This window comes from Dermochelys coriacea, chromosome 7 (assembly GCF_009764565.3).
Source record: "Dermochelys coriacea isolate rDerCor1 chromosome 7, rDerCor1.pri.v4, whole genome shotgun sequence".
Classification (NCBI taxonomy): domain Eukaryota; kingdom Metazoa; phylum Chordata; order Testudines; family Dermochelyidae; genus Dermochelys; species Dermochelys coriacea.
The window spans coordinates 10,085,235-10,110,175 of NC_050074.1; the positions used below are offsets into that span (position 1 = coordinate 10,085,235).

At 39.1% G+C, this 24,941-nt stretch overlaps 1 protein-coding gene across 50 annotated transcripts in view; it reads right to left on the reverse strand.

The window, feature by feature from the left end:
• Positions 1-24,941, reverse strand: part of FOXP1 (forkhead box P1) — a 510,145-nt gene that overhangs the window by 18,037 nt on the left and 467,167 nt on the right. For 39 of the 50 annotated variants that reach the window (XM_043519263.1, XM_043519262.1, XM_043519271.1 and 36 more), the window contains 6 exons: positions 24,756-24,843; positions 15,849-15,932; positions 6,940-7,141; positions 6,760-6,839; positions 6,057-6,158; positions 776-897 (listed from right to left, as the gene is read on the reverse strand). In XM_043519263.1, coding sequence (XP_043375198.1) covers positions 776-897; positions 6,057-6,158; positions 6,760-6,839; positions 6,940-7,141; positions 15,849-15,932; positions 24,756-24,843 — 678 coding nt within the window. The remainder of the gene's footprint in view (positions 1-775; positions 898-6,056; positions 6,159-6,759; positions 6,840-6,939; positions 7,142-15,848; positions 15,933-24,755; positions 24,844-24,941) is intronic. The other 11 variants (XM_043519289.1, XM_043519293.1, XM_043519288.1 and 8 more) reach the window with 1 other exon arrangement.

A 24,941-nucleotide genomic window follows, 5' to 3' on the forward strand; every position in this document is an offset into this window, starting at 1 on the left:
TGCATTATAAACAAAATTACAACAAATGTCAAAGAAGCATTATCATAGGCATTTGCATTATTAGGGGAGGAACAAGCGCAACACATATATAAACCTACAACATTTAGTTTCTTTTGCAGCAAAGGTGAGGTCACGGTTTCATGAAATGCAAGTCTACATGAAATGGGTAGATCATGCAAAGCAAAGCAACAGCAGAAAAAAAAATAAAAGCAAGTAAAAGCTCTTACTGTGCAACAAGCTCGCCAAAGTTTTCATCAGGGCAGAATTTTCGAGGACGGCCTCGTTGAATATGACGGCCACGTTTAAACTCTTCATCATCAACAGTCCAAAAGGACCCAAACTCATCCTCTACTCTGATAAAGCACTTATGCAGTGAGAGGTTGGTGCGAATGGCACCCTGGGACAAGAGCAGCAGCAAAGGAGATGAAGTGGAAACAAAGGGACACGGGATCGGGGACAGAACAGACATCAAATACAGGGAAAAGGAAAAAGAAAATAAAATGCAATAAGCATAAGCAAATGGTTTGTGAGGGTTAATATGCATTGCCACCTAAAAGCTACTAGCATGTGATGCAACAAACACCAAGCAAGCAGGGGCAAGGGTACTGGTGGGCATACAAACAGTAGTGATGAGATGCTTTTCTTTGTTTCCCTTAACTGAAACAATGTGAAACCACCTGTGTTGGTCTAACACCATCTAGCAGCCAAAAGCCTCTACGTTAAACTGTAAGCATGATCCAAGCTAGGCTAAGAAGTTCAAACATGGTGGACATACCCACTGATCTTTTGTGGCCTTCGTTTTTGGAACTCTAGTTCATCCACTGTCCATACTGCCCCTTTAACGTTTTCTACTCGCACAAAACACTTGTGAAGACTAAGATTATGACGCACTGCATTCTGCAGCAAGTATAAAAGAGAAAACATTCAAAAACTTTCTATGAGAAAATACTCATCATTGTCCAAGAACAGCAGCATAGTCAGCTCGACAGTCCTTATTTGCAAAGATAACTCCACTCCCCGCACCCAACCCTCACCCTCCTTTCCCAACAAACCAGATCTTTACACGTTTAAGATCTTATTTTGCAAAGATAAAAAATAAAATCTCAAACCCGAGATTGGGAATTCAAGTTATTTTGTCATGTCAATTTTTCACGGTGGGAATGAGAACCTTCATCATTTTATCAGGTAACATCAGGTAACAGCATATTTCATATACAGTTATAGTAACATTGCTAAGATATTTTCAAAACAAGTACACAGTTTGTAACGGAAACGTATCCACTCCTGGAAAAATAAAACAGTTTAAAAGACCAGAGAAAGAATTTCATGCAACTACAGAGGGCTCAATTTGGCAAAGAGGCACTGGAGCTGGGGATTCTGTGGTTTCCCACAGTTGGACTAATATGAATCAGGTACTGAACCTCTTTTCACACCAAGTGTATGGAATAGGGGCTCAGAGGGTTAGCAGCACCCTAGTGAGGAGCACAGTGCAACAAGTTGTGTCTTCCACTACATGCTCATATAGGGAAGTTGGCTCTCATTTCTGGCAGGATACTGTACTGATTGAACTGAGCTTCTGCCAAGTACATGCATGAGGAGGGCTCTCAGAAACAAAGTAATAATCTCTCCACAAATAGAGACACATGTTTTTTTTCTTATGGTTGCTAGGCTCCTTTATTGGGCAATCCCAAACTAAGGTTTCTGATGGTCAGACCCAATTCTGTTGGATGTAATCCAGTCCTTCTGCAGGATGGACTCAGCAGATCACTTACATCTTCTGACTTTGGCCTAAGCCTGACTCAGTAAGACACTTCTCATGCAAACACAATCAACTGTGTCTTTTATGTCTTTGCTTTATCTGAAAGGGCACTGAATTAATTAGCAAGTGTGTGCCACCCCCAGTTTTGTGAGCAACTACACAGCGGTAAAGCCACTCAGATTTGTAATGAAGCTTGTTCTCTAGTGCCACAGCATTGCCACTGAAAGAGAATCAGTAACCAGAAGAAGGGAAGCGGTTTCCATTTGCTGGAAACATGCAAGCAAACACACTACATCCATCAGCCTTGGCATCACTGATTGAGTCAATCTGGTTGACTTGTTAGTAGGCACTATGCCAAAGACATAGGCATGAGTCTAGGCAACCAGGAGACTAAACACATTGTTTACGAACATCAGGTCTGGATGATGAAAGGAGTTCTAATCAGGAATGTCTAAATCACTGCGCAAACAAAGGTTATGCAGAGTGCATTTGTCATGTAAATTAAGAGGCAGCGTGTGTGCATCTGGGAGGGGAGGGCTGGGAGCCTTTTGTTACTTTTGCTAGGCAATTTCGCTGTGTAACTAGCATCTCCCCATAACCTATCCACACATTAGCAACGATTCAGCATATGGACTCTCTTCTTAACAGGTCAGCACAATGTGAATATGGCCTTATGTACTCGACACCGTGCTTAGGGGGCATGTCACATTTCCGCAGTGCTAAGTCCACATATTTCTTAAGCTTCTCTACTTTGTCACCACACTGATCTGTTCGTGAGCTCGTGGGGAAATCAGTGTTGGGTGACTTTTTCTTCTGAACAAGGCAGGGGGTGATGCTGAATCTCCGAGAAAGTCACAATATTTGTTTGGGGTCTCACTTTTTGCACCCTCCCCATTTAATTGTGTGTGAAATGTTGGGCACAATGGCTCTTTTCGACATTGAAAACACGTGAAAATGCACATTTTTCTCATGCTTTTCAATAGAAGCCAGGCTGACTTCATCTGCACTCAGTCAGATCCCCTGCTCCTACACTGGGATCAGCAAACAGAGTCCTACTGATTGGCAGAGTGGCCTGCTAAGGGAACCTGACACAGGACAGGGGTTAAATCTGTGTAACCCAAGCAAAGTTTCCAGTGCAAATGGGAACATTTTCAAGTTTGTAACAGAATGTAAAATAATGATGATAGATTTTGGATCAGTTTTGCAAATGGTTACAAATATTCCCCACAGCAAAATGCAATACTGTAGCCTAATGTAGCAATTGATCAAACGCGGACAGAAAAATTCAGAAAAATGGATGCTTTGAGTTTGTAAACAGTCTCTGTATAAACAATTTAACAGAATTATCTGCATTCTTCTTTAAATAAGTGTAATGCTGGATAAGTCATTTATGATCTGATCCTGCTGTAGTGAAGCCAATGGGAGTCCTGCCAGTTTCTTTTAGGAGGACTGGATCAGGCTTTGACTGAATATACTTACACAAATAAATCAAATAGTTGTAAGGTGTTTGGGGAAAGGTGTCTTAGCTTTCCATGTTTATATATGACCACCTGATTAGTGAGTTTATAGAGGATGGTTGTTTTTGGTTTTCCTGCTTCTGGATTCTTTCTAATTAACAGTTTTACCTGAATAATACCCCCAACATTTCAAAGCCACACCTGCATCTTCTGCCTCCTAGCTGCAATTCAGTTGCAGCAGATTACTATTCCAAAAAACAACCAAGCAAACAGACATTGCCTCTGACCTGTCAGAACCAGTTCAGAATGTTCTTCTAGAGCTCTGCTTAACAGAAAAATTAGGCACTATTATTGTTAAAAAACATTTGTATGCAAGCCACTTTTTCAGAAAAAATTACCCTGAACATGCTTGAATGTATTAAATGAAAGGGTTTGTTCTTTTAATAACTGCTCAGATGCTGCTGTACTGCATTTGGCGAAGTGTTTCATTTATAAGTTCTTTTTTCCTGTGTGTGTTTTTTTTTTTTTTTTTTTTTAAAAGAAGATCTCAGGTGTACTCGCCCACTCCAGATCCTTATCCTACACAGTGACTAATATTGAAGAAGCTGGCCAGAGTGATATTTGAGCATGTACTGAAGATGGGCCTGAATCACAAAAGCACAAATTCAGATTTATGCTGATTCTTCAGTCAGACCTTTGGGCCTGTGAAGAACCCGAGCAGCTTCATGTCAAACCAGTCCTGGGCAGTGTTTTCAGCCGCCTGCGGTCATTGAAGGCTGGCATTAATCTGAGCAGCCATCAGCATGAAGCCCCCAAATTACTTCAAGTGGACATCCATTTTGCCAATGGTGATGGAACCTACTATTCATACTTTGTAAGAGCGCACACTTAACACCTACACAATATTAGGGGGTCCCTGGTGTGCTCACAAGGACAAATGTCTCCCTGGGATGCACCTTTTCTCCTTTGTAGCTGTGGGAGCCTCCAGTAAGACATCTCTCAGCCTCCTCTGCCATAGGCTCCTTTTTTGTCATCAGGTTCCCACATATTGCATGAGCTGAAAGCATGACTCTCACTGCCCGTGACTTCTGTGAGCTTCTAGAGCGGATCTTATATAATGCACAAAACCAATTCCAAAAAGTGACCACGTTCACTATTGAGATGTCTAGCCAGGTGCTTCCCCCATAACTGCAGGCAAGAATCAAAGAGGATTCTTGCTAGAGCCCTTTCTCCTGCATCTATGGAAGAGTTTCACTGGAGTCACTCAAGCAGCAGGAGACAAAATATCTCTTGTAGGGCTGCCACAGCCACAAAAGATGGGGGGTGTCTGAGATGTGTGTGTGAAGAAGAATCTTGCTCAAAGGACTAAAACTAAAAACTAGAGCTTTTAAAAAAGCAGGCTCTGGATAGCATAACTCAGTTGTAAAAAAGTTCTTTCATGTCTAGAACAGGTTGACTATAAGAAGGTTCCACTTTACATATGAATATAACATATATATCCAAACATGTACACTTCATTTTAAAATCAGGAACACGCTGGTTCTGTAATATTTAAAGAAGTGTACACCACTGAAAGTGTTCTGACACCAAACTGTTTTTCTATAACAACGTTGTCAAAATGCCCTTGAAAAGAACTTTAATTCAGGAAAATTCATTTCCTTTTTTAATACTTAGGAAGCTGCAAATGATACTCTGCTCAACTTATTCAACTAAGGTGCAGAAATCAAAGCACCAATCTCAGAGCATTTCCTAGGTACAGATGCCTGAGGTCTGATAGGTGGTACTGAAATTTACCCCAAGGCATTTGAATGAAAGGCAATGAAACACTGAGGAGCACACACATGAAATACAATAAACTGTCCAATGAACCACTGAAGCAGAAGATCTCTCTAACTCCATCCTTTGAAGGAACTGTCCTGAGTTTTGAAGTAAGAAAGGCAAAGGGAGAAGAAATGAAAGAAAACAGCAGGTATAGGGGACATTTATCAGACCTGCTGATAAATGGAGGCAATTTGTTCAAGAACTACTGGGTTCTTGACCAACAGAGACTACAAGCAGCGAGATATAATTTTTACTTCAGTGTAAGATCCTGTTATTTGATTCATCCAGTAGTAATCACACTAGCTCTAGAGGCTACTGTGGATAAGTTGCTATGATAACAGCTCACACAAGGAAAAGCGGTAGCCGTGAAAATGGAAACTATATAAAAAAAAATCTAACTGAACAACAGAACCCTACTGTAAGAATTTAAGGCATTCAATTTTTAGTTTCTTGTATCTGTTAGATTAAATGTTTTTTTCTTGGCTTGCTGCTTTAGTATTATGCCAAATTAACTTATATTTGGTGCCATAATAAACCAGTGAAGGTTATAACAAGTTTGAATGTTAATTTAGTAAGATACTAAGTGACTGAGAAATAACGGTCTATACATCCCTGGAAAAGATGGTTGTTGGGGTCACACAACTAGAAAAATGAAGAGCTGTGTAACTAACAAGATCAACTATACATCCTGTACTGACACAATATCTTCACGCTTTTCTCCTACATGTTCCAGCTGAAAAGCTAGACTTTCACTACTAGGAAAAGCCACACCGATCAACTGGTGGCATAATCACAGAACATAAAAGCCAATAATGGGGATTCAATTAGTGGTTTTCAAAGGCAGAAGAATTTTTCTGCCAAATATCAAATTGTTCCTGCGGATAAGACACCCTGTGTGTGTCAAAACAGCCTATCTACATTTTAATGTCCATATGCCATTACAATTTATGTCATCAGCAATGTCTGTTCTGTACATGTCAAATATCAAAGGCAAGAGGCATACATGGTGCAAACCTTACCTTCCACGTCGCTGCATTGCGTCTGAAGTAAGCAAACATTCGTGTGAACCAGTTGTAGATTTCATTTAGTGTTAGTTGCTTTTCTGGAGATTCGAGGATGGCCTTGTGAAGCAAATAAAATGCATGATGATTTATGACAAAACTCTCAGCAAACACACCTACACTTTTACCTTAACCGATTAAAAAAAAATGAGATTTGGAGCAAAAATCCAGAGGAGAGTTTCACAATGTGTTCTAAGATTAATGGCTGCATTTAACAGTTCAATGGCAAGATTCAGAATGGAATTATCTAATTGTTTGAGTTTTTATTTCTGTTTCCTTACAGAAATATTAATTTATTAGTCATTCATAAAGCAGAATCAAAGAGAAATGCAAAACATTTCACTAGCTGATTAAAGCTCAGTAATTATTTAGAGCTCAGATTAATTCTAGGGATCAGAGATTACTGTAGCTTGTGATAATTGACTTGCCATCTTTAAACAGGCTCATTTTCACTGTTGTGTGAAATGAATTTCCTAATAATCACATCGTATTGTAATACTTAATCAAAAGCAATTATGTTATATATTGCAGTTCTCTAAACCCTTATAGAAAAGATTTGAGCATGCCTGCATATTAAAGGGTTCTAAATCTATTTAATCTATAGGGTGGACATATAGAGACAATTTTTGAACGAAATGTGGTTTTCGAGAACATTACTTACCTGCCTAATTAAAGATGCATATGTGAATGGTGGTCTAACCTCTGCGTTCTTATAAAATTCTTGGTTCTGAGCAAGATCTGCTAAATAAGAACAATTGTTCTGTTAATATCAGAATCAAAGCTTCCTTTGCAATTTCCAAGAGAAAACAAATAATGGCCTTTGCCATCGACAGTCATTTACCTGAAGAAATGGCCACATTGTATTTATTAGGGCACCGCCTCCTGATTGGTTCAACGTTGTGCATGCTGGTGGTAGTGATGACAGAAGGTCCCTGGATGACAGGAGTGATGGGTGTAGTTGGGGTGGTCGGAGTATGAGGTAAGCTCTGTGGAGAAGCCTCAGAGGCAGTCTTTGACAGTGTGACACTTGATACCAGATTCAGCTGTTGAGGGAGAGAGAAAAGAGGGTGAGGAAAACTTTATTAGATATTATGTTTCTTGCAAATTAAGGATTATGAAAATCTTTTCCAGATTTAATAGTGTTTGCGACCATTAAATGGAGAGAATGTATCTTAAATACTTGTTTAGCTGTAACACCTCCTTTAAAATCCATGACAGGAGGATGAATGCATAATTGTCTATATGATATATTTAAAAAAAATATCATAACCCAGTAAACAAAAATGCTTGCTCTCAGGCTTTGAAGATTTAGGACAAAAATCCACAATTTTCAAACACCTTATTGTATATATTCATTTTAATATTTTATTTTTGTTCCATTGTTTTGCATCTAAAGCCCACACATCTCTTATTTATGGGTTAATATTCTGCAACTGATCTGTTTTTGGATATTTCCTCAAAGACATCAGGTTTTAAATAAAGACAATGCTTTGGTAGGAATGCACTAGGAAGAAATGGAAGATCAGTACAACATTTGGGCTTTTTCCTTTCATCCATTTTAAACACAAATCCCAGAACAGGTTAACTCTGGAATAATTTAATTAATCACACTGCATGAAATACTGCAGTCATTAAGCCCAGCAAAAAATGACAGTTCTTTTCTCTCCTTGGTGTGGAATGCAATTGTGCTACCTGCAGAAACTTACAAGCATGTAATAAAATGACAGCTAGCCACAAGCAGGCTTTAAAATGTGACTGCCCCAAGAACAGATAACCATATATAACTGGTTTAAACATGCACTTCTATTTATTTCATCAGTGTGCATGTGTATCATGAACCCTTTCTCTGGGCACCATTTGAAACAAGATGCTTCATTGTAATAGGTCATTCTTGAAGTACTTTAAATAAACAATATGATCCCAAACTGCTCCATCAGAAAGTGGACCTGAGAAAAGGGCTCTTTTCAGTAGTTCCACATTACTTGTCTTGAAGCATTATTGTGAACAATATTCTGGGTGAAACGCTGGCGCCAGTGAAATCAATGGCAAAATCCCATTTATTTCAAAGGGGCCAGGATTTCACTGTTTATTTGCAATTAATATGCTTTGCCTGACATTAAACACTGCCAAATGAAGCTAAGACATGTGCCTGGCATTGGCTGCTGTCGGAAGACAGGATATTGGGCTAGATAGACCTTTGGTCTGACCCAGTGTGGCCGTTCTCGTAAAGACATGCCCCAAAACATCCATAGGACTCCTTATTATTGTTCTTGACATGAAAGTAACGAGAGAAGAACACTCACATTAGCATGTCTCAAACATTAGTAGCTACCAATAATTGCTCTCTTATAAAAAATAAATAACAGAATTTGTTCAAAACAAACTTGGAGGGGAAAAAAAGCTTTCTAATGTTATAGAACGGATATGAACACAATATGCCAATAACCCACAAGAAGGGTTCAAGTGAACAAAACAAACTGTTCCTGCTTCTCTGTTTCGAATGTGAAATACAGAAAGCTCAAGGAAATGTTAGCCCCAACAGCATAACACAGTGAAGTGTTATGTAGATGGAACGGTATATACTGTCAGTTCAAGTACTGATCCAAACAAATGAGTTTGTGAGAAGCAGATCTGAAAACACACATCTCTTCATGAAGCTAAAAAGTCTCTTCTCAGAATGGAAGATATTTAACATTTCAAGGAAATGCAGGATTATATGATCCCGGTGGGGGAGAGGACGAAGGAGACTAGAAAAGGCAATAAAATATATGTCCTGAGTTCTTGAAGAATCACGCAATGAAGTGAACCAATAAATACAGCTCAAAGTATACCTGCTATGTTAGTATTTAAAAGGGTGTGGTTCATGTTTTTAAATATTACTTATACAATATAGTATGAGAGTGAAACCAAGTCATTTTGTGGCCTGTTTAGATTAAAATACACTGGGTAGGGGTACACATATAGCTATGTCCCCTTGTTATCCATCTATTACATACAATAAAAGGAGTAATAATGACCATAAATAGTACAACTGACAGGTCTCACAATGAAATACAATCCACTGTATTTAATCTCAGTTTCTGAATGGACATTTTAACAGTCCAATAACTGCAAGCAAACCTGCATCAATTTTAAGAGCCCCTCTACAGCACATGCTCTGGAGACATTCTCTTCTGTTGGAAAGATCACTGATACGGTTTCATCTTTACTGCCCAAACTACTCCATTTTGAAAGAATTAGATTCCTTTTAATTGTTTAAAAACTTAACATTTAATCTGTGTCTACTAGAAAACTGCAAAGAAAGAATCTGCAAAGGTCAATGTTCTCTGCTTAAAAAATGTGAATTGAGTTTAATTTCTTTAGGCTTCCAGCGTAGGTAGCGACTAGAAATAAATACAGAAAGAGAGGAAGAGCAAAGAGAGGGGCTTTAACGGGGTTGACAAATGACACTGTGATTCACACCCACTGCTGGGCTGCCACTAATAAGCTACAGAGGAAGCAGCCAATCTCAGCTAATTACCAGATAAAATTGTATTGTACGGACTCTAATTAGGAGATGCTTATGGAGGTGATCTAATGATTAAACACTGCATTCGAATGACCCCACCATCAATGTGCAGTGGTGCAAGATGTCACTGGAATATTTTGTAGAAACAGTAATTTTATTTCAAGGAGGGGAGGCAGTAATATTTGTAATAATGGCTATGAGGTAAACTAATTAAAAGACAGTTCCTAAAGGAAGACTGTGGCTTTGAGCAGCTGTGGCTGTTCCAAAACAAAGTGCCAAATCTCAACAGAGGAGCTGCAGTCAAGTGGAAAATTCCTGCCTGACCTCTGCTCCTGCTATTAATTTGCAGGAAAACTAATGACACATATACATATTCCCACAAAATTGTTCTAATTGCTAATTTGCCAAAGGAACCCAGTTTCCAAATTAAACATGACTGCAGTCTGTGAGGAAAGAAAGAACAAAAAGCTGGAACACTGTGTGCATAGTGTGTTTCACCTCGGACTGCCATTTGTATGACTGAACCAACAAGTTAATGAAATGCCGACCTTGTCAATTGCTAGAGAAGTTTTACTTTAAATTTTGTTTGATGATACTATCTCTTGCTTTTGGAGGGGCCTGAGCCTTACTTGTTATAGTGACAAGAGTATGTAATGAAGTAAAGGGAAGAATATGCTCAACCATCTACATTTTTAATGCTCAACATGCTGCTTTCATTGTTATCTATAAAATGAAGACTTAAAAATTAATTGTGTATTAGAGCAAAATAACAAATTATGAATGGTGTTGATTTTGTTGTAATCTTAAAATATTAATCTTTATTGTAAATGATTAAATCTTAATATCATCATCATCATCATCAATTAGGAATGAAGAAGTGTCTAAGCTCTGTGCTTCTGACTGCTAAAGATGATTATGCAGGGCAAAGATCAGGAAGGGATTGTACTGGGAGGATTTCTTTTCCTGATGGAAACTCTACAGAATTTCTCTGTTTGCGCTTTCTATTTAAAAACAACTTGCTCTGATTAGAAAAAGTTGTTCACGCCAAGATTGGATACGACAAGATTCCCATATACTGCCATTTTTTGATGAGGTATCATTTTTGCTGCAGGGTACTGAATGCTAGTCACCAAGCTGGCTTTTTTAATGAGTATTGTTCTTTGCATTTACAATTGGGCACATAACCTGCTAGGCGCTGTCCAAACACATCAAACACAGTCCCTGCCCCAAAGAGTTAAGCCATTCAGTAATAAGCCTTGTAATAAGGGAGTATTTCTCCCTAGAGTTTCTGTTTTTGAAATATCTGTTTTAAAGGCCTGTAGTTTTGCAAATTCCACTACTGAAGGATTTTACAATACGGGTATCTCACAACTCTCTAATCTAACCATGATAAATGCCATCATTGTGTCAGTGTCCAATATTCTGCCTGACTTTTTATTATTATTAACCTTTACTTTCAAGAAATAGCTTTTTTTTCCCTTTTAAAGATGCTGACTTACTCAACAAGAATTCATATTATATATATAAACAAGCCAGAGAGGTAACATTCTCCTTCACCCCATAAAAATAGATTTCTATTAAGTGGCTCTCCCATTAAGACTCACTTTGATTTCTCTCCCTATAAACAGATTACATAACAACAGTGGCTGCAAATAAAGAATCTGAAACATTTTAAAAGAAAAAAAATGAAAGTGTCACAATGGGACAGTACCTACTGCTTTAGGGCATTGATTTTTCTGCTGTTGGTGCTGCCACTCTGATCACACCTGAAATTGATGAAATAACTGCACAGAGTTTCTGGACTTTTATCACCCTGGTGCAGAGACTGATGAAAGTGGAGGGAAGTCAGGGTGCAGAGCATCAAGCTTTGTTAAATTCTGAGTCTTCCTGTACTATTTCAGCCTGGACAGATTACTGTATTAGATGTAGGATCTGGCAGGCAACAATCGCTTAGCAGGTGTTGTTATTGGCAGGGATACTAAGGAAACCCAAGTTGAGGAGTGGGACTTAATGAAAAACAGTATATAAAAACAGCTTTTGTGTGTTGTACTTGAGAATCTCTTTTTATTGCTGCTTATCATTATTTTTCAAACTATAAGTACAGCTACAGCAGCTAAAATGCTCAGTCATTACCTAAACAGTTAAAAGGCTATTTTATGGCAATACTTTGTTTTCACAGTTGCTAAAAACAGTATTTAAAAACAATTCCAACTGCTATGGTCAGAGTAAAAGAAAATATTATTAAAAAGGAATATCTAGCAGTGCATTTCATTTAAAATGCCAACAGTTTCTTTAAAAATTTTATGTCAATTTCTTAAAGATGAATGTACTACCTAGTACATAGACCATCTTGTTGGCCAGAATAAAAAGAACACCATTTTTTCCCCTCCTGCCAAGGTAGTGGCTCTTTGATGTTTAGTTAATACCGCAAAGCAGATCAAGCTTGTGATTTATTCTATTATGCTGACCTCCGACATGAATGAAAACGGTGACCTTAACAGCAAAACTAAAATAAAAAATGCTTAATAGTTGTTGTGGTAGTTTTTTTAAACACTCCAAAAATCTCCACCTCTATACAATACATCACAGCATATTCCCCAATGTCAACTGAATTCATTTTGAAGTATTTAAATCTCAGCAATGGGAGTTATCTCATGTTCTTTAAGCAGTAACCTATGAGGTGGTACTTTTCTTTTTAAAAGTTACACACTTGGGCATCTCAATTATAAAGTCACAATCAGACACCTTTAAACACTGTACTGATTATTACTATTACAATGTCTCTGTATCTCCCCTCCCTCTCTTTGCCTCCAACTCTAGCTTTCTCCCCATAAGTCTTCCCAGCAGTAGGGCCCAGAATAACGTGTATTTCTAGCAGTGGATAGCACGCCCAACAAAGGCTGCTCCAGAGGGACGTGCTGCATGTACAACTGTCTGCCTTCAGTTTAAGTCACGATTTAGCACAGGACATAAGTACACTGACTTTAATATGATTGAAGTGCTTTGCTGAATTAGGACCTTGTGTTTTGCTATAGCTAAAAAACCCCACATGATCATGCCACTGTCTTCCAAGATATCATTTATTCCAAGGTGCTAAAGCAATCTAAAGAATGACCGACGTTCCTTAACACGACTAGACCTGACAAGTCGCTGTTTAACAGGGTTACGTTGAATGCACAGAGTTGGACTAGGGTCTAAACAGTTCAAAAATACTGTACTAATTGACGTGCTATAGCTAAACAGGGCAAGATTACATCATTGGCCAGTGTGGAACACAAATGGCAGCCAAAAAGCATTCAGTTTTAAGGGCCTCGCAGTATAATGGTTTGCTCTCCGTTTTGCCATCTAGTTAAGAACTATTTAAAAATAAGCATTAAGAGCTTTTAAATAGAAAAAAATACTTCCCATAAGCTTTCCATGCAGTCATTAAAAAGTTGTAATTTCAAATCCCAGTTTATAGCTATGTTTGGAGCGGTAGCGACGCCTTTAAAATCACAGACGTACCAAAAAATACATTAATCTGAACATACACCTTCCATTAGTTATGGTGGGGGAATAAAATTAATTACTGGATGTAAAAAATACTTTGTACTGCAATAATGGTCATCAGATCTTTTTTTACCAAAGTCCTACCCCACGGAGTTAAAAGGACCGAGGTCTAGCACAGCCTATGTGATGCCTGTGTATTTTTTTTCCACAAGGGAAGCACAAAATTTATGCAAAACACTATACTGCTACATTTTATAATTAATTTTCAAAATGCTTCACCTATACATATTTTAATAATTTCTGATTTATCAGATGGTATCTATAATAAATTTTTCTATATTTCAATAAATGAAAAGAAGACAGTTTCAATCCAACAACAGAGTGTCACACAATATAGGCCTGTCAGGCACCAATTTTTACTTCTAACATGTAAGTTAAAGGATAAGGAATTTATAATGCTGCCTGTGAACGAAACCACTTTTCATACACAAATGTGATTTTTTTTTCAAAGGGTAATACAACAGTACATTTACATAAACTAATCCAAACAATCTATGTATTTGACAATGGCAAACCTCACACAGACTGCCTATTGTTGGTTTACATCTTGGAGTTCTTTATGTTGGCTTGTAACACTGCTCTAGCTGTCAAAGGTTTGACTTGGACTCTAAATAAATGGTTATAGAAGTGCTGTGCAGCGATATTGGACTTCTTTGCAAAAGAAAACCTGCTGTGTATGAATTCAAAAGCTATTAATTTTTCAGTCAAAAATATTCATGCCTATTTCTTTTAATAAAGAAACACTGTGCTGAGCAACGGAGAGATAATGTTGACTAGTGGTACAGAATTTTCAATAGAGCAGTTAAAAATAAATTTAGTGGGAGGTCCCCATCAAAGCTATAATTTTCCAGAATGTAAAACATTTTTTTAATACTAATCAAGACAGCCCATTTTTCCCCATTGTTTTTTTTTTTCTGCTGCTTTTCCCTGTTTATTTGCTGCTTAATACTAATCTGCATGGCGACACCAACTGGTACCTTTGTAGCCTACAACACAAATGAAAGCTTACTGCCTCTTGATACTGAGCGCTGATCACTAGTCGCACAGCACTTGTCTTCTTGCGATTACCTCCCTTTAGTTTTTAATCCTTCCTCCAGAGGGGCACCACTGCTATGAAAAGTCTCTCAGCAGAATGCTTTGAGACCCCAGCGATTATTCCACTCTTAATTTTTAATCCAGTAGGATGGATAGAAACCAACCCCCCTTCTCTGCATTCTGCTGGGTCTATAGTCTCTAGTCCACAACATAGTAAAGCATGCATATTCATTCTAATGAGATCTGAAGGATAGGGAGAGTTATTTCCAGGTACTTTAAGTAGTTTCCTTTTGTGATCATCCAGATCCATTGGATTAAGCAATTTTAGGAATCTCTGGAAGGGCTATATTCATCACCCTCAATCTTCCTCCAAAAGGCATTGTTGAAATTGAGTTGGACTCCTACGCTATTGAATACTCTGCAATTTTATTTCTAGTACCTCTCTATCCACTTCTGCAGCCATTTATTTCCAACTACATGGAAACTGAGAAATTCTTCTCTAGTAAAAATGGATGTGCAAAGTGTTTAATGATTTTAATGTTCTCTATCTCTGTAATGTGTTCTGTTTCAGACATTAATTTTGTCTACCAACTGCATCTTGGCAGGCTACCATATTTGCTGGGTTAATAGTCTGACTCCTTTTTATTTCTATCACCATAAATCATAAACATAGATGGGCGTGTGTTTGCTTTATTTATAGAAAAATAAAATCAGTCAAAACAGATAAACCAATACTTGGCCATTACGCTGCATCATTGCATATTGATTAAAATTGCTAGTACTAACTATAGATTGTCAACGCTCAATTAATTTTCACACAATGACTCAAAGCAAAATCAAATAAAGGCAGTGTACCTTTAAATCTTACAAATCTTAAAATCAAGAAGCAAAGCACTCTCTCCATTTTGAATAATCATGTGAAGTTATGAGGAAAATTTTTTAGCATTATGCTGATATGAAAAAACAATAACTGAAGTGCAATTTGCTTCAGGGAACAAGGTGCTAGATTTATCTTTTACAGGTACCACCGGTTGGCTTTGACTATTGGACTATCTTTACCTATAAGACCAAACATTTTGTAAAGTGCAGCCTGTAAAGTTTATCCCTTTCACAAGCTATTTCTGAGAGCAAATTGGATAAATAGGGTTTTCATGGACTGTAGGTACTTTAACAACTGACACTGGGTGATACTGATTTTGTTGTTTATTATCATCATTGAAACATACATGCAACTAGAGTCTACACTATCTGAGCCTAGGATAGGATCACAGTAAAAAGTGAAATTAATATCCTAAATACAATATAATTTTACCTTGAGCACTAAAACCATTCTGGGTCCAAATGTTCCTTTCCGTCACATGCAAATTCAACTTACCTAGAAGGGATTTATATGCATATACATAAGGGTAAAAAAAGGCCCTATGTGACATTTAAAGTGAAGGCCAGTTTTAAACCCCTTGAAGAAAAAAGATTGTGGGAAAATTGGGTTTATGTGGCAGTGAATATTCTAAGCTGACCAACTAGCGATGCAATTTTTGTCTCTTCATTTTGACAGTCTTTTAAAGTAGGCCACACTTTGTATTATGCTCTGAGGTGGGAAACAGGAAAAAGAGGTTGTTGTGAGGCTTTGTTCAACTTCTGCACAGAACAGTACTTACAGGCTGAGGGGTGGCTTTTGGTTCAGTTGACTTCACATGCAGGTGTGTCATCATAGCTTGCAGGCGCTCTTTGTCTTTTGCAAGCTGAAGAAAAAAATGCTCTGTTACTTCTATGAATAAAATCCAGAATTCTGCTTATTCCTAATTAAACAGTTGACACCACAGACATAACAAAACAGTTTTATTGCTTAGTAGTTTGGAAACTGTATATGGTCTTTTCTGAAGTCGAACTAACTCATGGTGCTTGGTGTCAGTATTTTCCAAAGCAAAACACATTAGCCCTTGAATGAGGAGCGCTAGACCTGCTGGCACCAAGGGGGTCACTGCAGCCCTGACAGCTAGAAGACAATAGTGAATCAAGTTTATTAACCAATCCTATTCACGCTCAGTAGGCAAAGCAAAAAGCAAATTATACATCTAACCCTTAAATTCAAATATTTTCTTGCTTTAAACATAACTTGCTTCCTCCCCCGTCCCCCCCCAAAAAAACCCAAAACCTAAACAGAAAAGAGCTTTTCTGTCACATACAACTCAGGTGGTGTGTGGAGCAAGAAAAGCGGCAGGAGTGGTGAAACCACGTGGTTTCACGTGAGGCTGCCTCAGAGAATCAGAACAGGCAGCTTAAGCTCTAAAAAGTAGTGTACTTATTTAATGAATGACAAACATTTCCTAAAATCAGAGTGACTTACTACTCCCTTATAATAATAGTATATAGCTCTTATAGAGCACGTCTCATCAGTTAGGTCTCCAAGTGCTTAGCCAAGGAGGTCAGTATCAATTTCCCCATTTGACAGATGAGGAAACTGAGGCACAGGGAAGGGACACGACTTGCCCAAGGTCACCCACCAGACCAGTGGCAGAGCTTGGAGAAGAATCCAGGGCTCCTGAGTTCCAGTCCAGAATTGTATTCACCAGGCCATACTGCTTCTGGAAGGTGGGGTAAAAACTGGAGCAAGGGCAGTATTAACTCGTGGCAAAAATTTAAAATGGTATCCCCATAGCACGTCTTTAACCAACAGGCTAGGAAAGCGTAACTATATTAGGAACTATTTTAATAGTGTTCTGTCCCTTAGTGTCAACTGAATACTGCTCAAACCAATAGAAATCCAGAACACAACGCTTTAGGAATGCTTCTTTTGCTCTTTGTGATTCAGTCATGACACCAGTTATGAGCACTGGGGAAAACAGTTCTATTCTACACATGTGTAAAAACGTGACCCCTCCCCACCCCATAATGATACGCTTCAGTTTTCTTTAAATTTTCTACTGAAATCTCCACGCAAGTCACAGTTTCGTTGCTTGGACTCTCACATTATACTGCCTTGATTAAGTTTTTTCTTTGTATACAAGCTGGTTTGTGAATACATTTAGAATGCAATGATCAGACTGTAAGCTTGCTGTTTTGGGGGACCTCAAAAGCACTATGTGTAAAAAGTATCTTTTCCCAACTATACTCTACATCAGTGTTTCCCAAACTTGGGACGCTGCTTGTGCAGGGAAAGCGGCAGGCGGCACGTCCCTCGGCCCGCGCCGCTTCCCGCAGCCCCCATTGGCCAGGCACAGCGAACCGCGGTTAGTGGGAACCGCGATTGACTGAACCTGCGGTCGCGGCATATAAACAAACCGGCCGGGCCCACCAGGGGCTTTCCCGGCCCAAGCAGTGTCGCAAGTTTGGGAAACACTGCTCTGCATAATAAAAAAAGTAACATATACTAATACTAACAATACAAGTAAAAGAGGCTGTAATTATTACACATGCCCAATAAACGAATTCCTATTTTCTTCAATGGCATTTAGGTCAGGCCCATGAAACTGAGAGTTTTCTCACATGTTCATTATCAAGTCTGAGTTTTGCTCTAGAAAATTCAAATTCCTGGCGCCAAGAGGAGAAAGCTAATCACATTCCAGGGAAAGTTTAATAAACCCACCCTCCTTATCAGAGTCATCTATTTAGAGTAGTAAAACTGGGTTAAATGAATGTACAAGAAAACTCAGCCATAAATCCCATTCACTACATTACAGTTAAGGGTGTGCCAATCTGCCCAAGGGGAAGGGTTTCTAACTGTGCGCCAAAATGTCATAGTGGCTTGAAACCTGGCATATAAGGTTTCAAAGAGGAATTAACAGGAGAAAATTCAACATAACCATCTGGTTTTGCGCTTTTAGAACACAAAAGTCACTGGGATTTTCATGACTTTTTTTTTTTTTTTTTTTTTTTTGCAAGAGCACTGGGTAGCTCAGAGGATTGGCGTTTGCTATATGGAATCTTACAACACTGGGTCAGCAGTACAAATCTGATCGTTGATAGGTTGTAGGCAAACGCTGTTACCTTCTGAAGAAGGTTCTCCAGCCTGAGTGGTAAGGCTTGAGGTTTCAGTTCAGGTCACAGTGGACAAGAGCCCATATTGAAAAACAACCTTCACCTATGATACCCTTTCCAGCAGTCTCAGCAGCTAGGCCTTAATATGGAAATCAATATCCCAGAGAGCCTGGGCCTTGTTCAATTACCCTGCCACATCTGAGGGCTTGTGACGGGAAAAAACTTTTGTGCAGAAGTCCTCTCTTGCTGTGAGTGCCAATGACAGAAAGGGAGAACGACAAGGCTGGAAAGAGGTACAAAGAGACTCCTGTGTCTATAGCAGATCCTTTCAGATCTAGCAGCCAAATCCCCTGGATGTTCCAGTGAGAGGTAGGGAGCCAATCTCACACTCCTGGTGGAGTGATTTAGTGGAAAATCCTCCCCTGATGTCTTCCTGTGGTCTTTTCAGAGGAAGTGGGGGTCTGACCATCATTTACATTAATGTATATCAAATCAAATCAAACCAATGAATGCTTTTAGTCTCAATAAAGGGTGGCTGTGCGGTTTTCCATTCTGAATAATTTTATTTGTTGAATAGCTGGGCATGTGAGCTGCCTGCAGTTTAGTCTGCACACTAATCTTCACTCAGTGGACTAAACATTGCAGAAGATTGTTATTTTAGAAACAAAATAAAATAAATATTCCATCAAAATCAAGACCTGAAAACTGTCTGTGTGTGACATGGCAGTGAAAGCAAAGAATGTGCAATTTTCTAACACCTAGCACAAGAGGAAAACCCAAACTAGTTTCTTTCTGCATCCCATTGTCCCCATGGCACAGTACCTTTCATTCTGAACTGGAAAGGTCCTTATTTTTATTGTTCTCTGTCACCATCTTAGCATTCTTTTAATGCAGTATTTGGTGGATGAATTCTGTTAAAGATCCTCTTGACATTTCAGGCAGACACATGCTAATATTTTGTCATAGTCTGGGAATTTGAATGCTCCTACAGTTAGGCAGGAGTTTAAATAATGAAAAATAGGAGTCTCGCTTTCACAGCAGCAAATGGAAGTGAAAAATCCCAAGTATTTCTTTAAACTGCTTTCCATTAGGTCAGGAAGCAGGAGGATACAAGACCATAACTCCATTAGTACCACCCCACCATTCAGTTAGATCATTCAAAAGAAGTCATGAGGGCTTGTTAGGCCACTGATGTGAGGAAGCTCTCATCAGTGAGGCATTGACTAGGGTTCTAAAGGTCTGGAAAGGGGGACTATTAGTGGTTTTTGCAGGAAAATGCACTCGATTACTAACAGCATTCTTTAGGAAAGAACCGTTATGCACAGAAAATAAATTGATTAGCATTACTGTTAAATAGGCCCTATTCTGACTTTTCAAACCTACTTATAAGCATTGTTTGTTTCCCTGATGATCTCCTGTGACAGGAGATGAATACATTAGCTCTGTCAAACTGTGCAAACCTCATCCAAAGTGCCCTGCTGTACATTAGCTTCTCAGTAGCACTTGACTGAAGGTGCATTTAAATGCATATTCCAAATGTGTATGGGGTAAGATCCACAACCCTGACTCCAGCACTAAACCAGATTACTCTGATAGAGGAAGATAGGGAGAAGGAATCCACCCTCATAACCCAGGGGAACAGGTCAACTCCCAAAATACTGCCTCCCCTGCCCCAACACTCACTCTTTTCTCCTATATCCACCTCATTGTTCCTTTCTGCAGTGCTATAAAATCATTTAGACTTCAAGGGATCATCTGGCACTTCTCTATACTGTGGCAAGACTGAAGGCATGTCTTCACTAGCAACGTTAAAGCCCTGCTGCGGCAGAGCTTTAACCCACATGGCTGTGTAGTCGTGGCACCAGCGCTGGGAGAGAGCTCACCCAGTGCTGTAAAAACCCCACCCCCACGAGGGGAGTAGCTACCAGTGTGGGTGCACTGTCTACACTGCCATTTTACAGTGCTGAAACTTGCAGTGCTTAGGGGGTGTTTTTTCACACCCCTGAGTGAGAAGGTTGCAGTGCTGTAAAGTGGCAGCGTAAGACAAGGCTTGAGTTCAATAGCTCCAAACTATCCCTAATAGATAAGTATCCAATCTAGCTCTGACTACCTGCAAGGACAGTGGCTTCACAAAGTTCCCTTCCCCACTTAATCTTCTAATTCTGAAGTATTAACTAGTATTTCTATTAGATTTTATAAGGTGCCGCTCACCGTGATGCCCAAGTGCTGCTTTAAACTAAAGCTTCTCCTGCCAATTATTATTGCAAACACATACGTAGTGCTGTAAGTTTATACAGCACCTTATAAACCTACATAAAACAACCCACATACCACCCTGCTGTGAAGTGGTTAAAATCTAAAACAAACGCACACAAAGACAGGTCACTGGACACTTCAGGAGAGGGAGGGTGGAAAGAGGACACACTGCTGATAAGGGTAGGGACACTGTGCCAGACACAGAGGCCAGCCCAGGAAAAAGTACCATGAGCATGGGAAATGGGAGATGAAGAGGAAGACTAGGTGCACAGGGTGGGGTAGTAAAGGGGAGGAGAGAGGGTCTTGAAAATAGGGACAAGGATTTTAGACACTAAGCCACTGGGTGGGGTCAGGGGGTTGGGGAGAATGGGGCTCAGAAGGGACAATGCATCCAGACCAGCAGGAAAGGAAGACACCTTTAGCAGCAGTGTTTTGGACAGCCTGAAGATGAGGGGAAGGGAGACCAGTCACCAGTTTATAATAATCAATTATATCCTTGTCACTAGCAAGGATTATGGTTTCCTGTGTTCTTTATAACATCCCTTTATATCCTTGAAAACGGGCCAAAGTAGCCTTTTCTCTGCACTGACAATGGCTAGTTATCTTCATGTTTCCCTCTTATATGCTATTTTTCAAACCTATCATCATTTTTCTTGCTCTCCTCCAAACTCTTTGAATCTAATCTGGTGCCCCAAAACGAATGCACTACTTCAACTGAGGCCTAGCTAAACAGAATGGCATGTAGCTTGCTTGTATTTATACCTTAATCTCTTACTATTCCTTCATTCCCAGCCACTCAATTCTTTCTCTGCAGTTCCCCTAATGAATGGTGATCATGTCCACACGGTTTCAATCATGTAAAAATACCAGAAGACTATGTAGCTTGTGGTATTTCAAGTATGTTTGTGATGGAGATACTGTAAGACCAAAGATTCATGATATTTCTGTCTAAATACAAATCTGACTTGATGTTAGTTAGTTTGAACATTCGTCAGAAAAGCAAGAACCCTCAATTTCTTTAAGCTGCACTGGATATCTCTGTATGTGTATGTTGACAGAATATTATACATAAGATTAACAATAGTAAGAGCGAAATCGAGAGAGAAAATAAAATTTGGATCCATTACACTCAAACCAAATATAATACTTAGCCTTAAAGCTCAGTTACAAAATTAATTCTAGGAAAAATAATTTAGAAGAGCTATTTCTGATGAGACAGTCAAGAAATTTAATGGATGCAGTCAGAAAAGTACAAAATCACAGTTCAGATTCTCAAGACGCTTCGATGAAGGGGTACCGCCGGATGACATCAGATGGTAGGGTAGTATTTAATTTACAGCACACATATGGCTCCTCAAGAGTTTGCAGAAATGGAGCAGTGCTCCACTTGGCTCAGGCTGTTTCAGGGCGAGCAAGCAGACGGATGATCACAGGAGTGTGAGGCAAGTGTCAGAAGAGCTGAGCATATGGTCAGTTGATTTGGGTCCCACCCACCCACAGAAACAAGAAACAGTATTATCATGATGATACAGTGATACTGCCTCTCCCTACAAGGAGCCACATCTGGAGCGTGGACAAGAAAAGGGACACGTCAGGTAATATACCCACTCCCTGTGCAAGAGGGACTCGGAGGATATTCTGCATTGAATGGCATCTCAGAGAGCCACAAACCAAAAGGTAGCATCATGCCGTGCGGAAGTTGCAATATGATTATGCGAGCTCATCTCCCCTAGATTCAGCCACTGCAACACACTAGGTCAAATCCTGCCCTCTCTCCAGTAAGGTAGTATGGGGAAGAAGTCAGGGCAGAATTTGGCTCATTGCCAGGATCACAAACCCTCATCATTTTGTGTCACTCTACAAGCCCATTTCTTGGCAAAGTTGCACTCTAGCACTTTGAGTACCAATGGGGTCAATTGGTTTGGTAACGGGACACCCTGCCTTCCCTCACTACGTCACAGAGCTCAAATCCATACATGGCAGAACTGGCTGAGTTTTGTTACTGCTTCATAGTCGTTTGATAGCCATGTAAAACATGAGCCTAGTCTGACTGTCCAAATTCTAGTGGGCTAGGTGACTACATTGCAAATGGTACTGTTGGGCCAGCCCTCTAATCCATTAAGGCTTTTTACAGAACAGGCCAAACCTAGGTTAACGAGTTGCTGGAAGAACTCCCCGATTACTCTGTGTAAGGGAATCATTTGGTAGTAAAGAGTCACTGTAGCAGCTCATGTGACAGCCCCCTCCTCCTGACTAGATTTTCTTTTAAGTCTCAAACCACTGATAACTCCTACTCTTTATAGCTTTGATCCAATATGTTTTGCAAAAATGACTAGTACTTCTCTCTCTAATCCAATCACTGATGGTAATACAAGTCACTACTTGAGGAATAGGTTTAGTCTATGCCCATGAATATTGTCTTTGCTACACTAACATCTAAGGGTCATTTCTCTTCTGGTCTCGGTTTCACTCTATTTTCAAGATGCAAGCGCAAATGCCTGATCCACAAGACCCTAATCATATCTATTGCTTGTGGGTCTATAACAAAACAATGAACTTTTAGATAAGATCAAGCGTAATATCATTTAAATATGGGAGATGTATCCTATCAGGGACTATATTCTGCCTTTTCAGATAATGGACTCTGAGCTAAGAGGTCTCTTCCAACACTATCATACCTCGGATCATCATTCACTCATTATGATCAGTGCTCCTGTAACTAAAAAAAGAAGTGCCAGAATCCACTTCCAGTAAGTGATCGTACTGGAAGGATACCGTTTCGGCTCCCAGAAAGAGTGCCAGAGTGGTGATCTGAAGCATTTCAGCATGATGATGCTGAAACATTTCAAGCCCTGATGATGATTAGTATTATGTAACGCCGATCGATCTACCACAATATTGTCACACGATTATAAAGCACTAGCAAGCAAAAACCACCTATACCATGTTCAACTCTTTATGCAGGGCTTCATCCTACTGTCCCCTAGGCAATACAAACTCCTGTTGACCACAGGACTGCAGGATTGAGCTGTTGTATTCATTTGGATGGAATAAGTGGGCTATAGGTGTTAACATAACCCAGTCATTAATCTAAATTAATACAACAGAGCCTATAATGTTTTTCAGACTACAATTCAATCTAGGTTTACCTAAAGCATGACTGTTACTGATCCTTGGTGAAAGATTATCTTATATCTAAGTCCACAAGTAAGACTGTAGATTTTTATTTTTTTTTTAATACCCAGGAAACTTGTTACTATAACAAACCATTTCTCACAGCAATTTCTGCAAGACTCTGCTATTTTACGACTAGTAGTTTGATTTTTATAAAACTTGTATTAAAATAGTTTATCGCTTTAGCTAATAGTGGAAGACTGTCTTGACTGCAGTGTTACTGAAAGTAAAATTTAGGAATATCTATGAAAGAAAAATGCTAATTTGTAAGATAAGAAGATAAAAGGGATTTTTAAAAAAATGGTTATCTTGAAAAGTAGCAACAAAAAAGTTTAAGTGTGTTTTTGCTGATTTTTCTCCTCAACTATTTGAAGCTATAAATGACTTAACTCAGTAAAATTCCAAATGTAATTATCTTCTGTACTTAGCCCAAGGCTTTCCATATATCTCTACACTGCTGTCTTGCATACAAAATAGGTTTTTCAATGGCTGGTAACTATATAACGTACAACATTGTTTTAATTTCCCCTCCTTTGCTTTCCCCTCTTGACTACACACAGACACACAGTCAAAGTTGCCCAGCTAGAGCAGTGAGGCACAGGGCGATATAAAGAACTCAAAAGCATTTTTAAAAGGCAGTTACATAAATGGGTCATACCTCTGCAATTGCACATTTTAATACACTCAAATTCGACCCCCCCCCCTTTTTTTGCACTTAAACTCATTTGCCACAAAAAAATAACGAGACAGTATTATTAGTATATGAGAGACCACCAACACACCAGTTCAGGCAGTGTTTTGAAACAAACATTGATCATTTCCTCCATGCCAGCAACTCTAAACTATGGGGAAGGGATTCCATTCCCCCCTATTTCTCCCTGTCCCCCGGCCCCTCCCAATTTGAGAATAAAATGCATTAGACACATACTGATGAGTTCCCCATCAGTCAGCCTGCTTGAGCTTCCTATTTCTTTTAAAGTTATGGTTTGGAAAAGAGGAAACGAAGCAGCAGTTTCTCTGACGGTTTTTAAAACTACTACAAGTTGATTTTGAAAGCTTGTTTTCAATCCTAGTTGGTAAAGCAGAACTCATTTTATTGCTGTCGAGAATTGGATTTGATCAGTACTGAGGTAATATTAAAATAAATTTCATTTTACCTGTAACTCTAACTGCTGAACAACCTGCATTTGTACTCTACATTGGGCTGTACTTCTATCATCCAGCGCATGCTCATTGTTGAGATGTCTGTAACAATACACAGAAAATCATTAAGTGAAATGGATAAACAAAAAGGAAAAAGTAGTTACCAGGATGAATAAGCAATCTGAGTATTATCCAGCAGG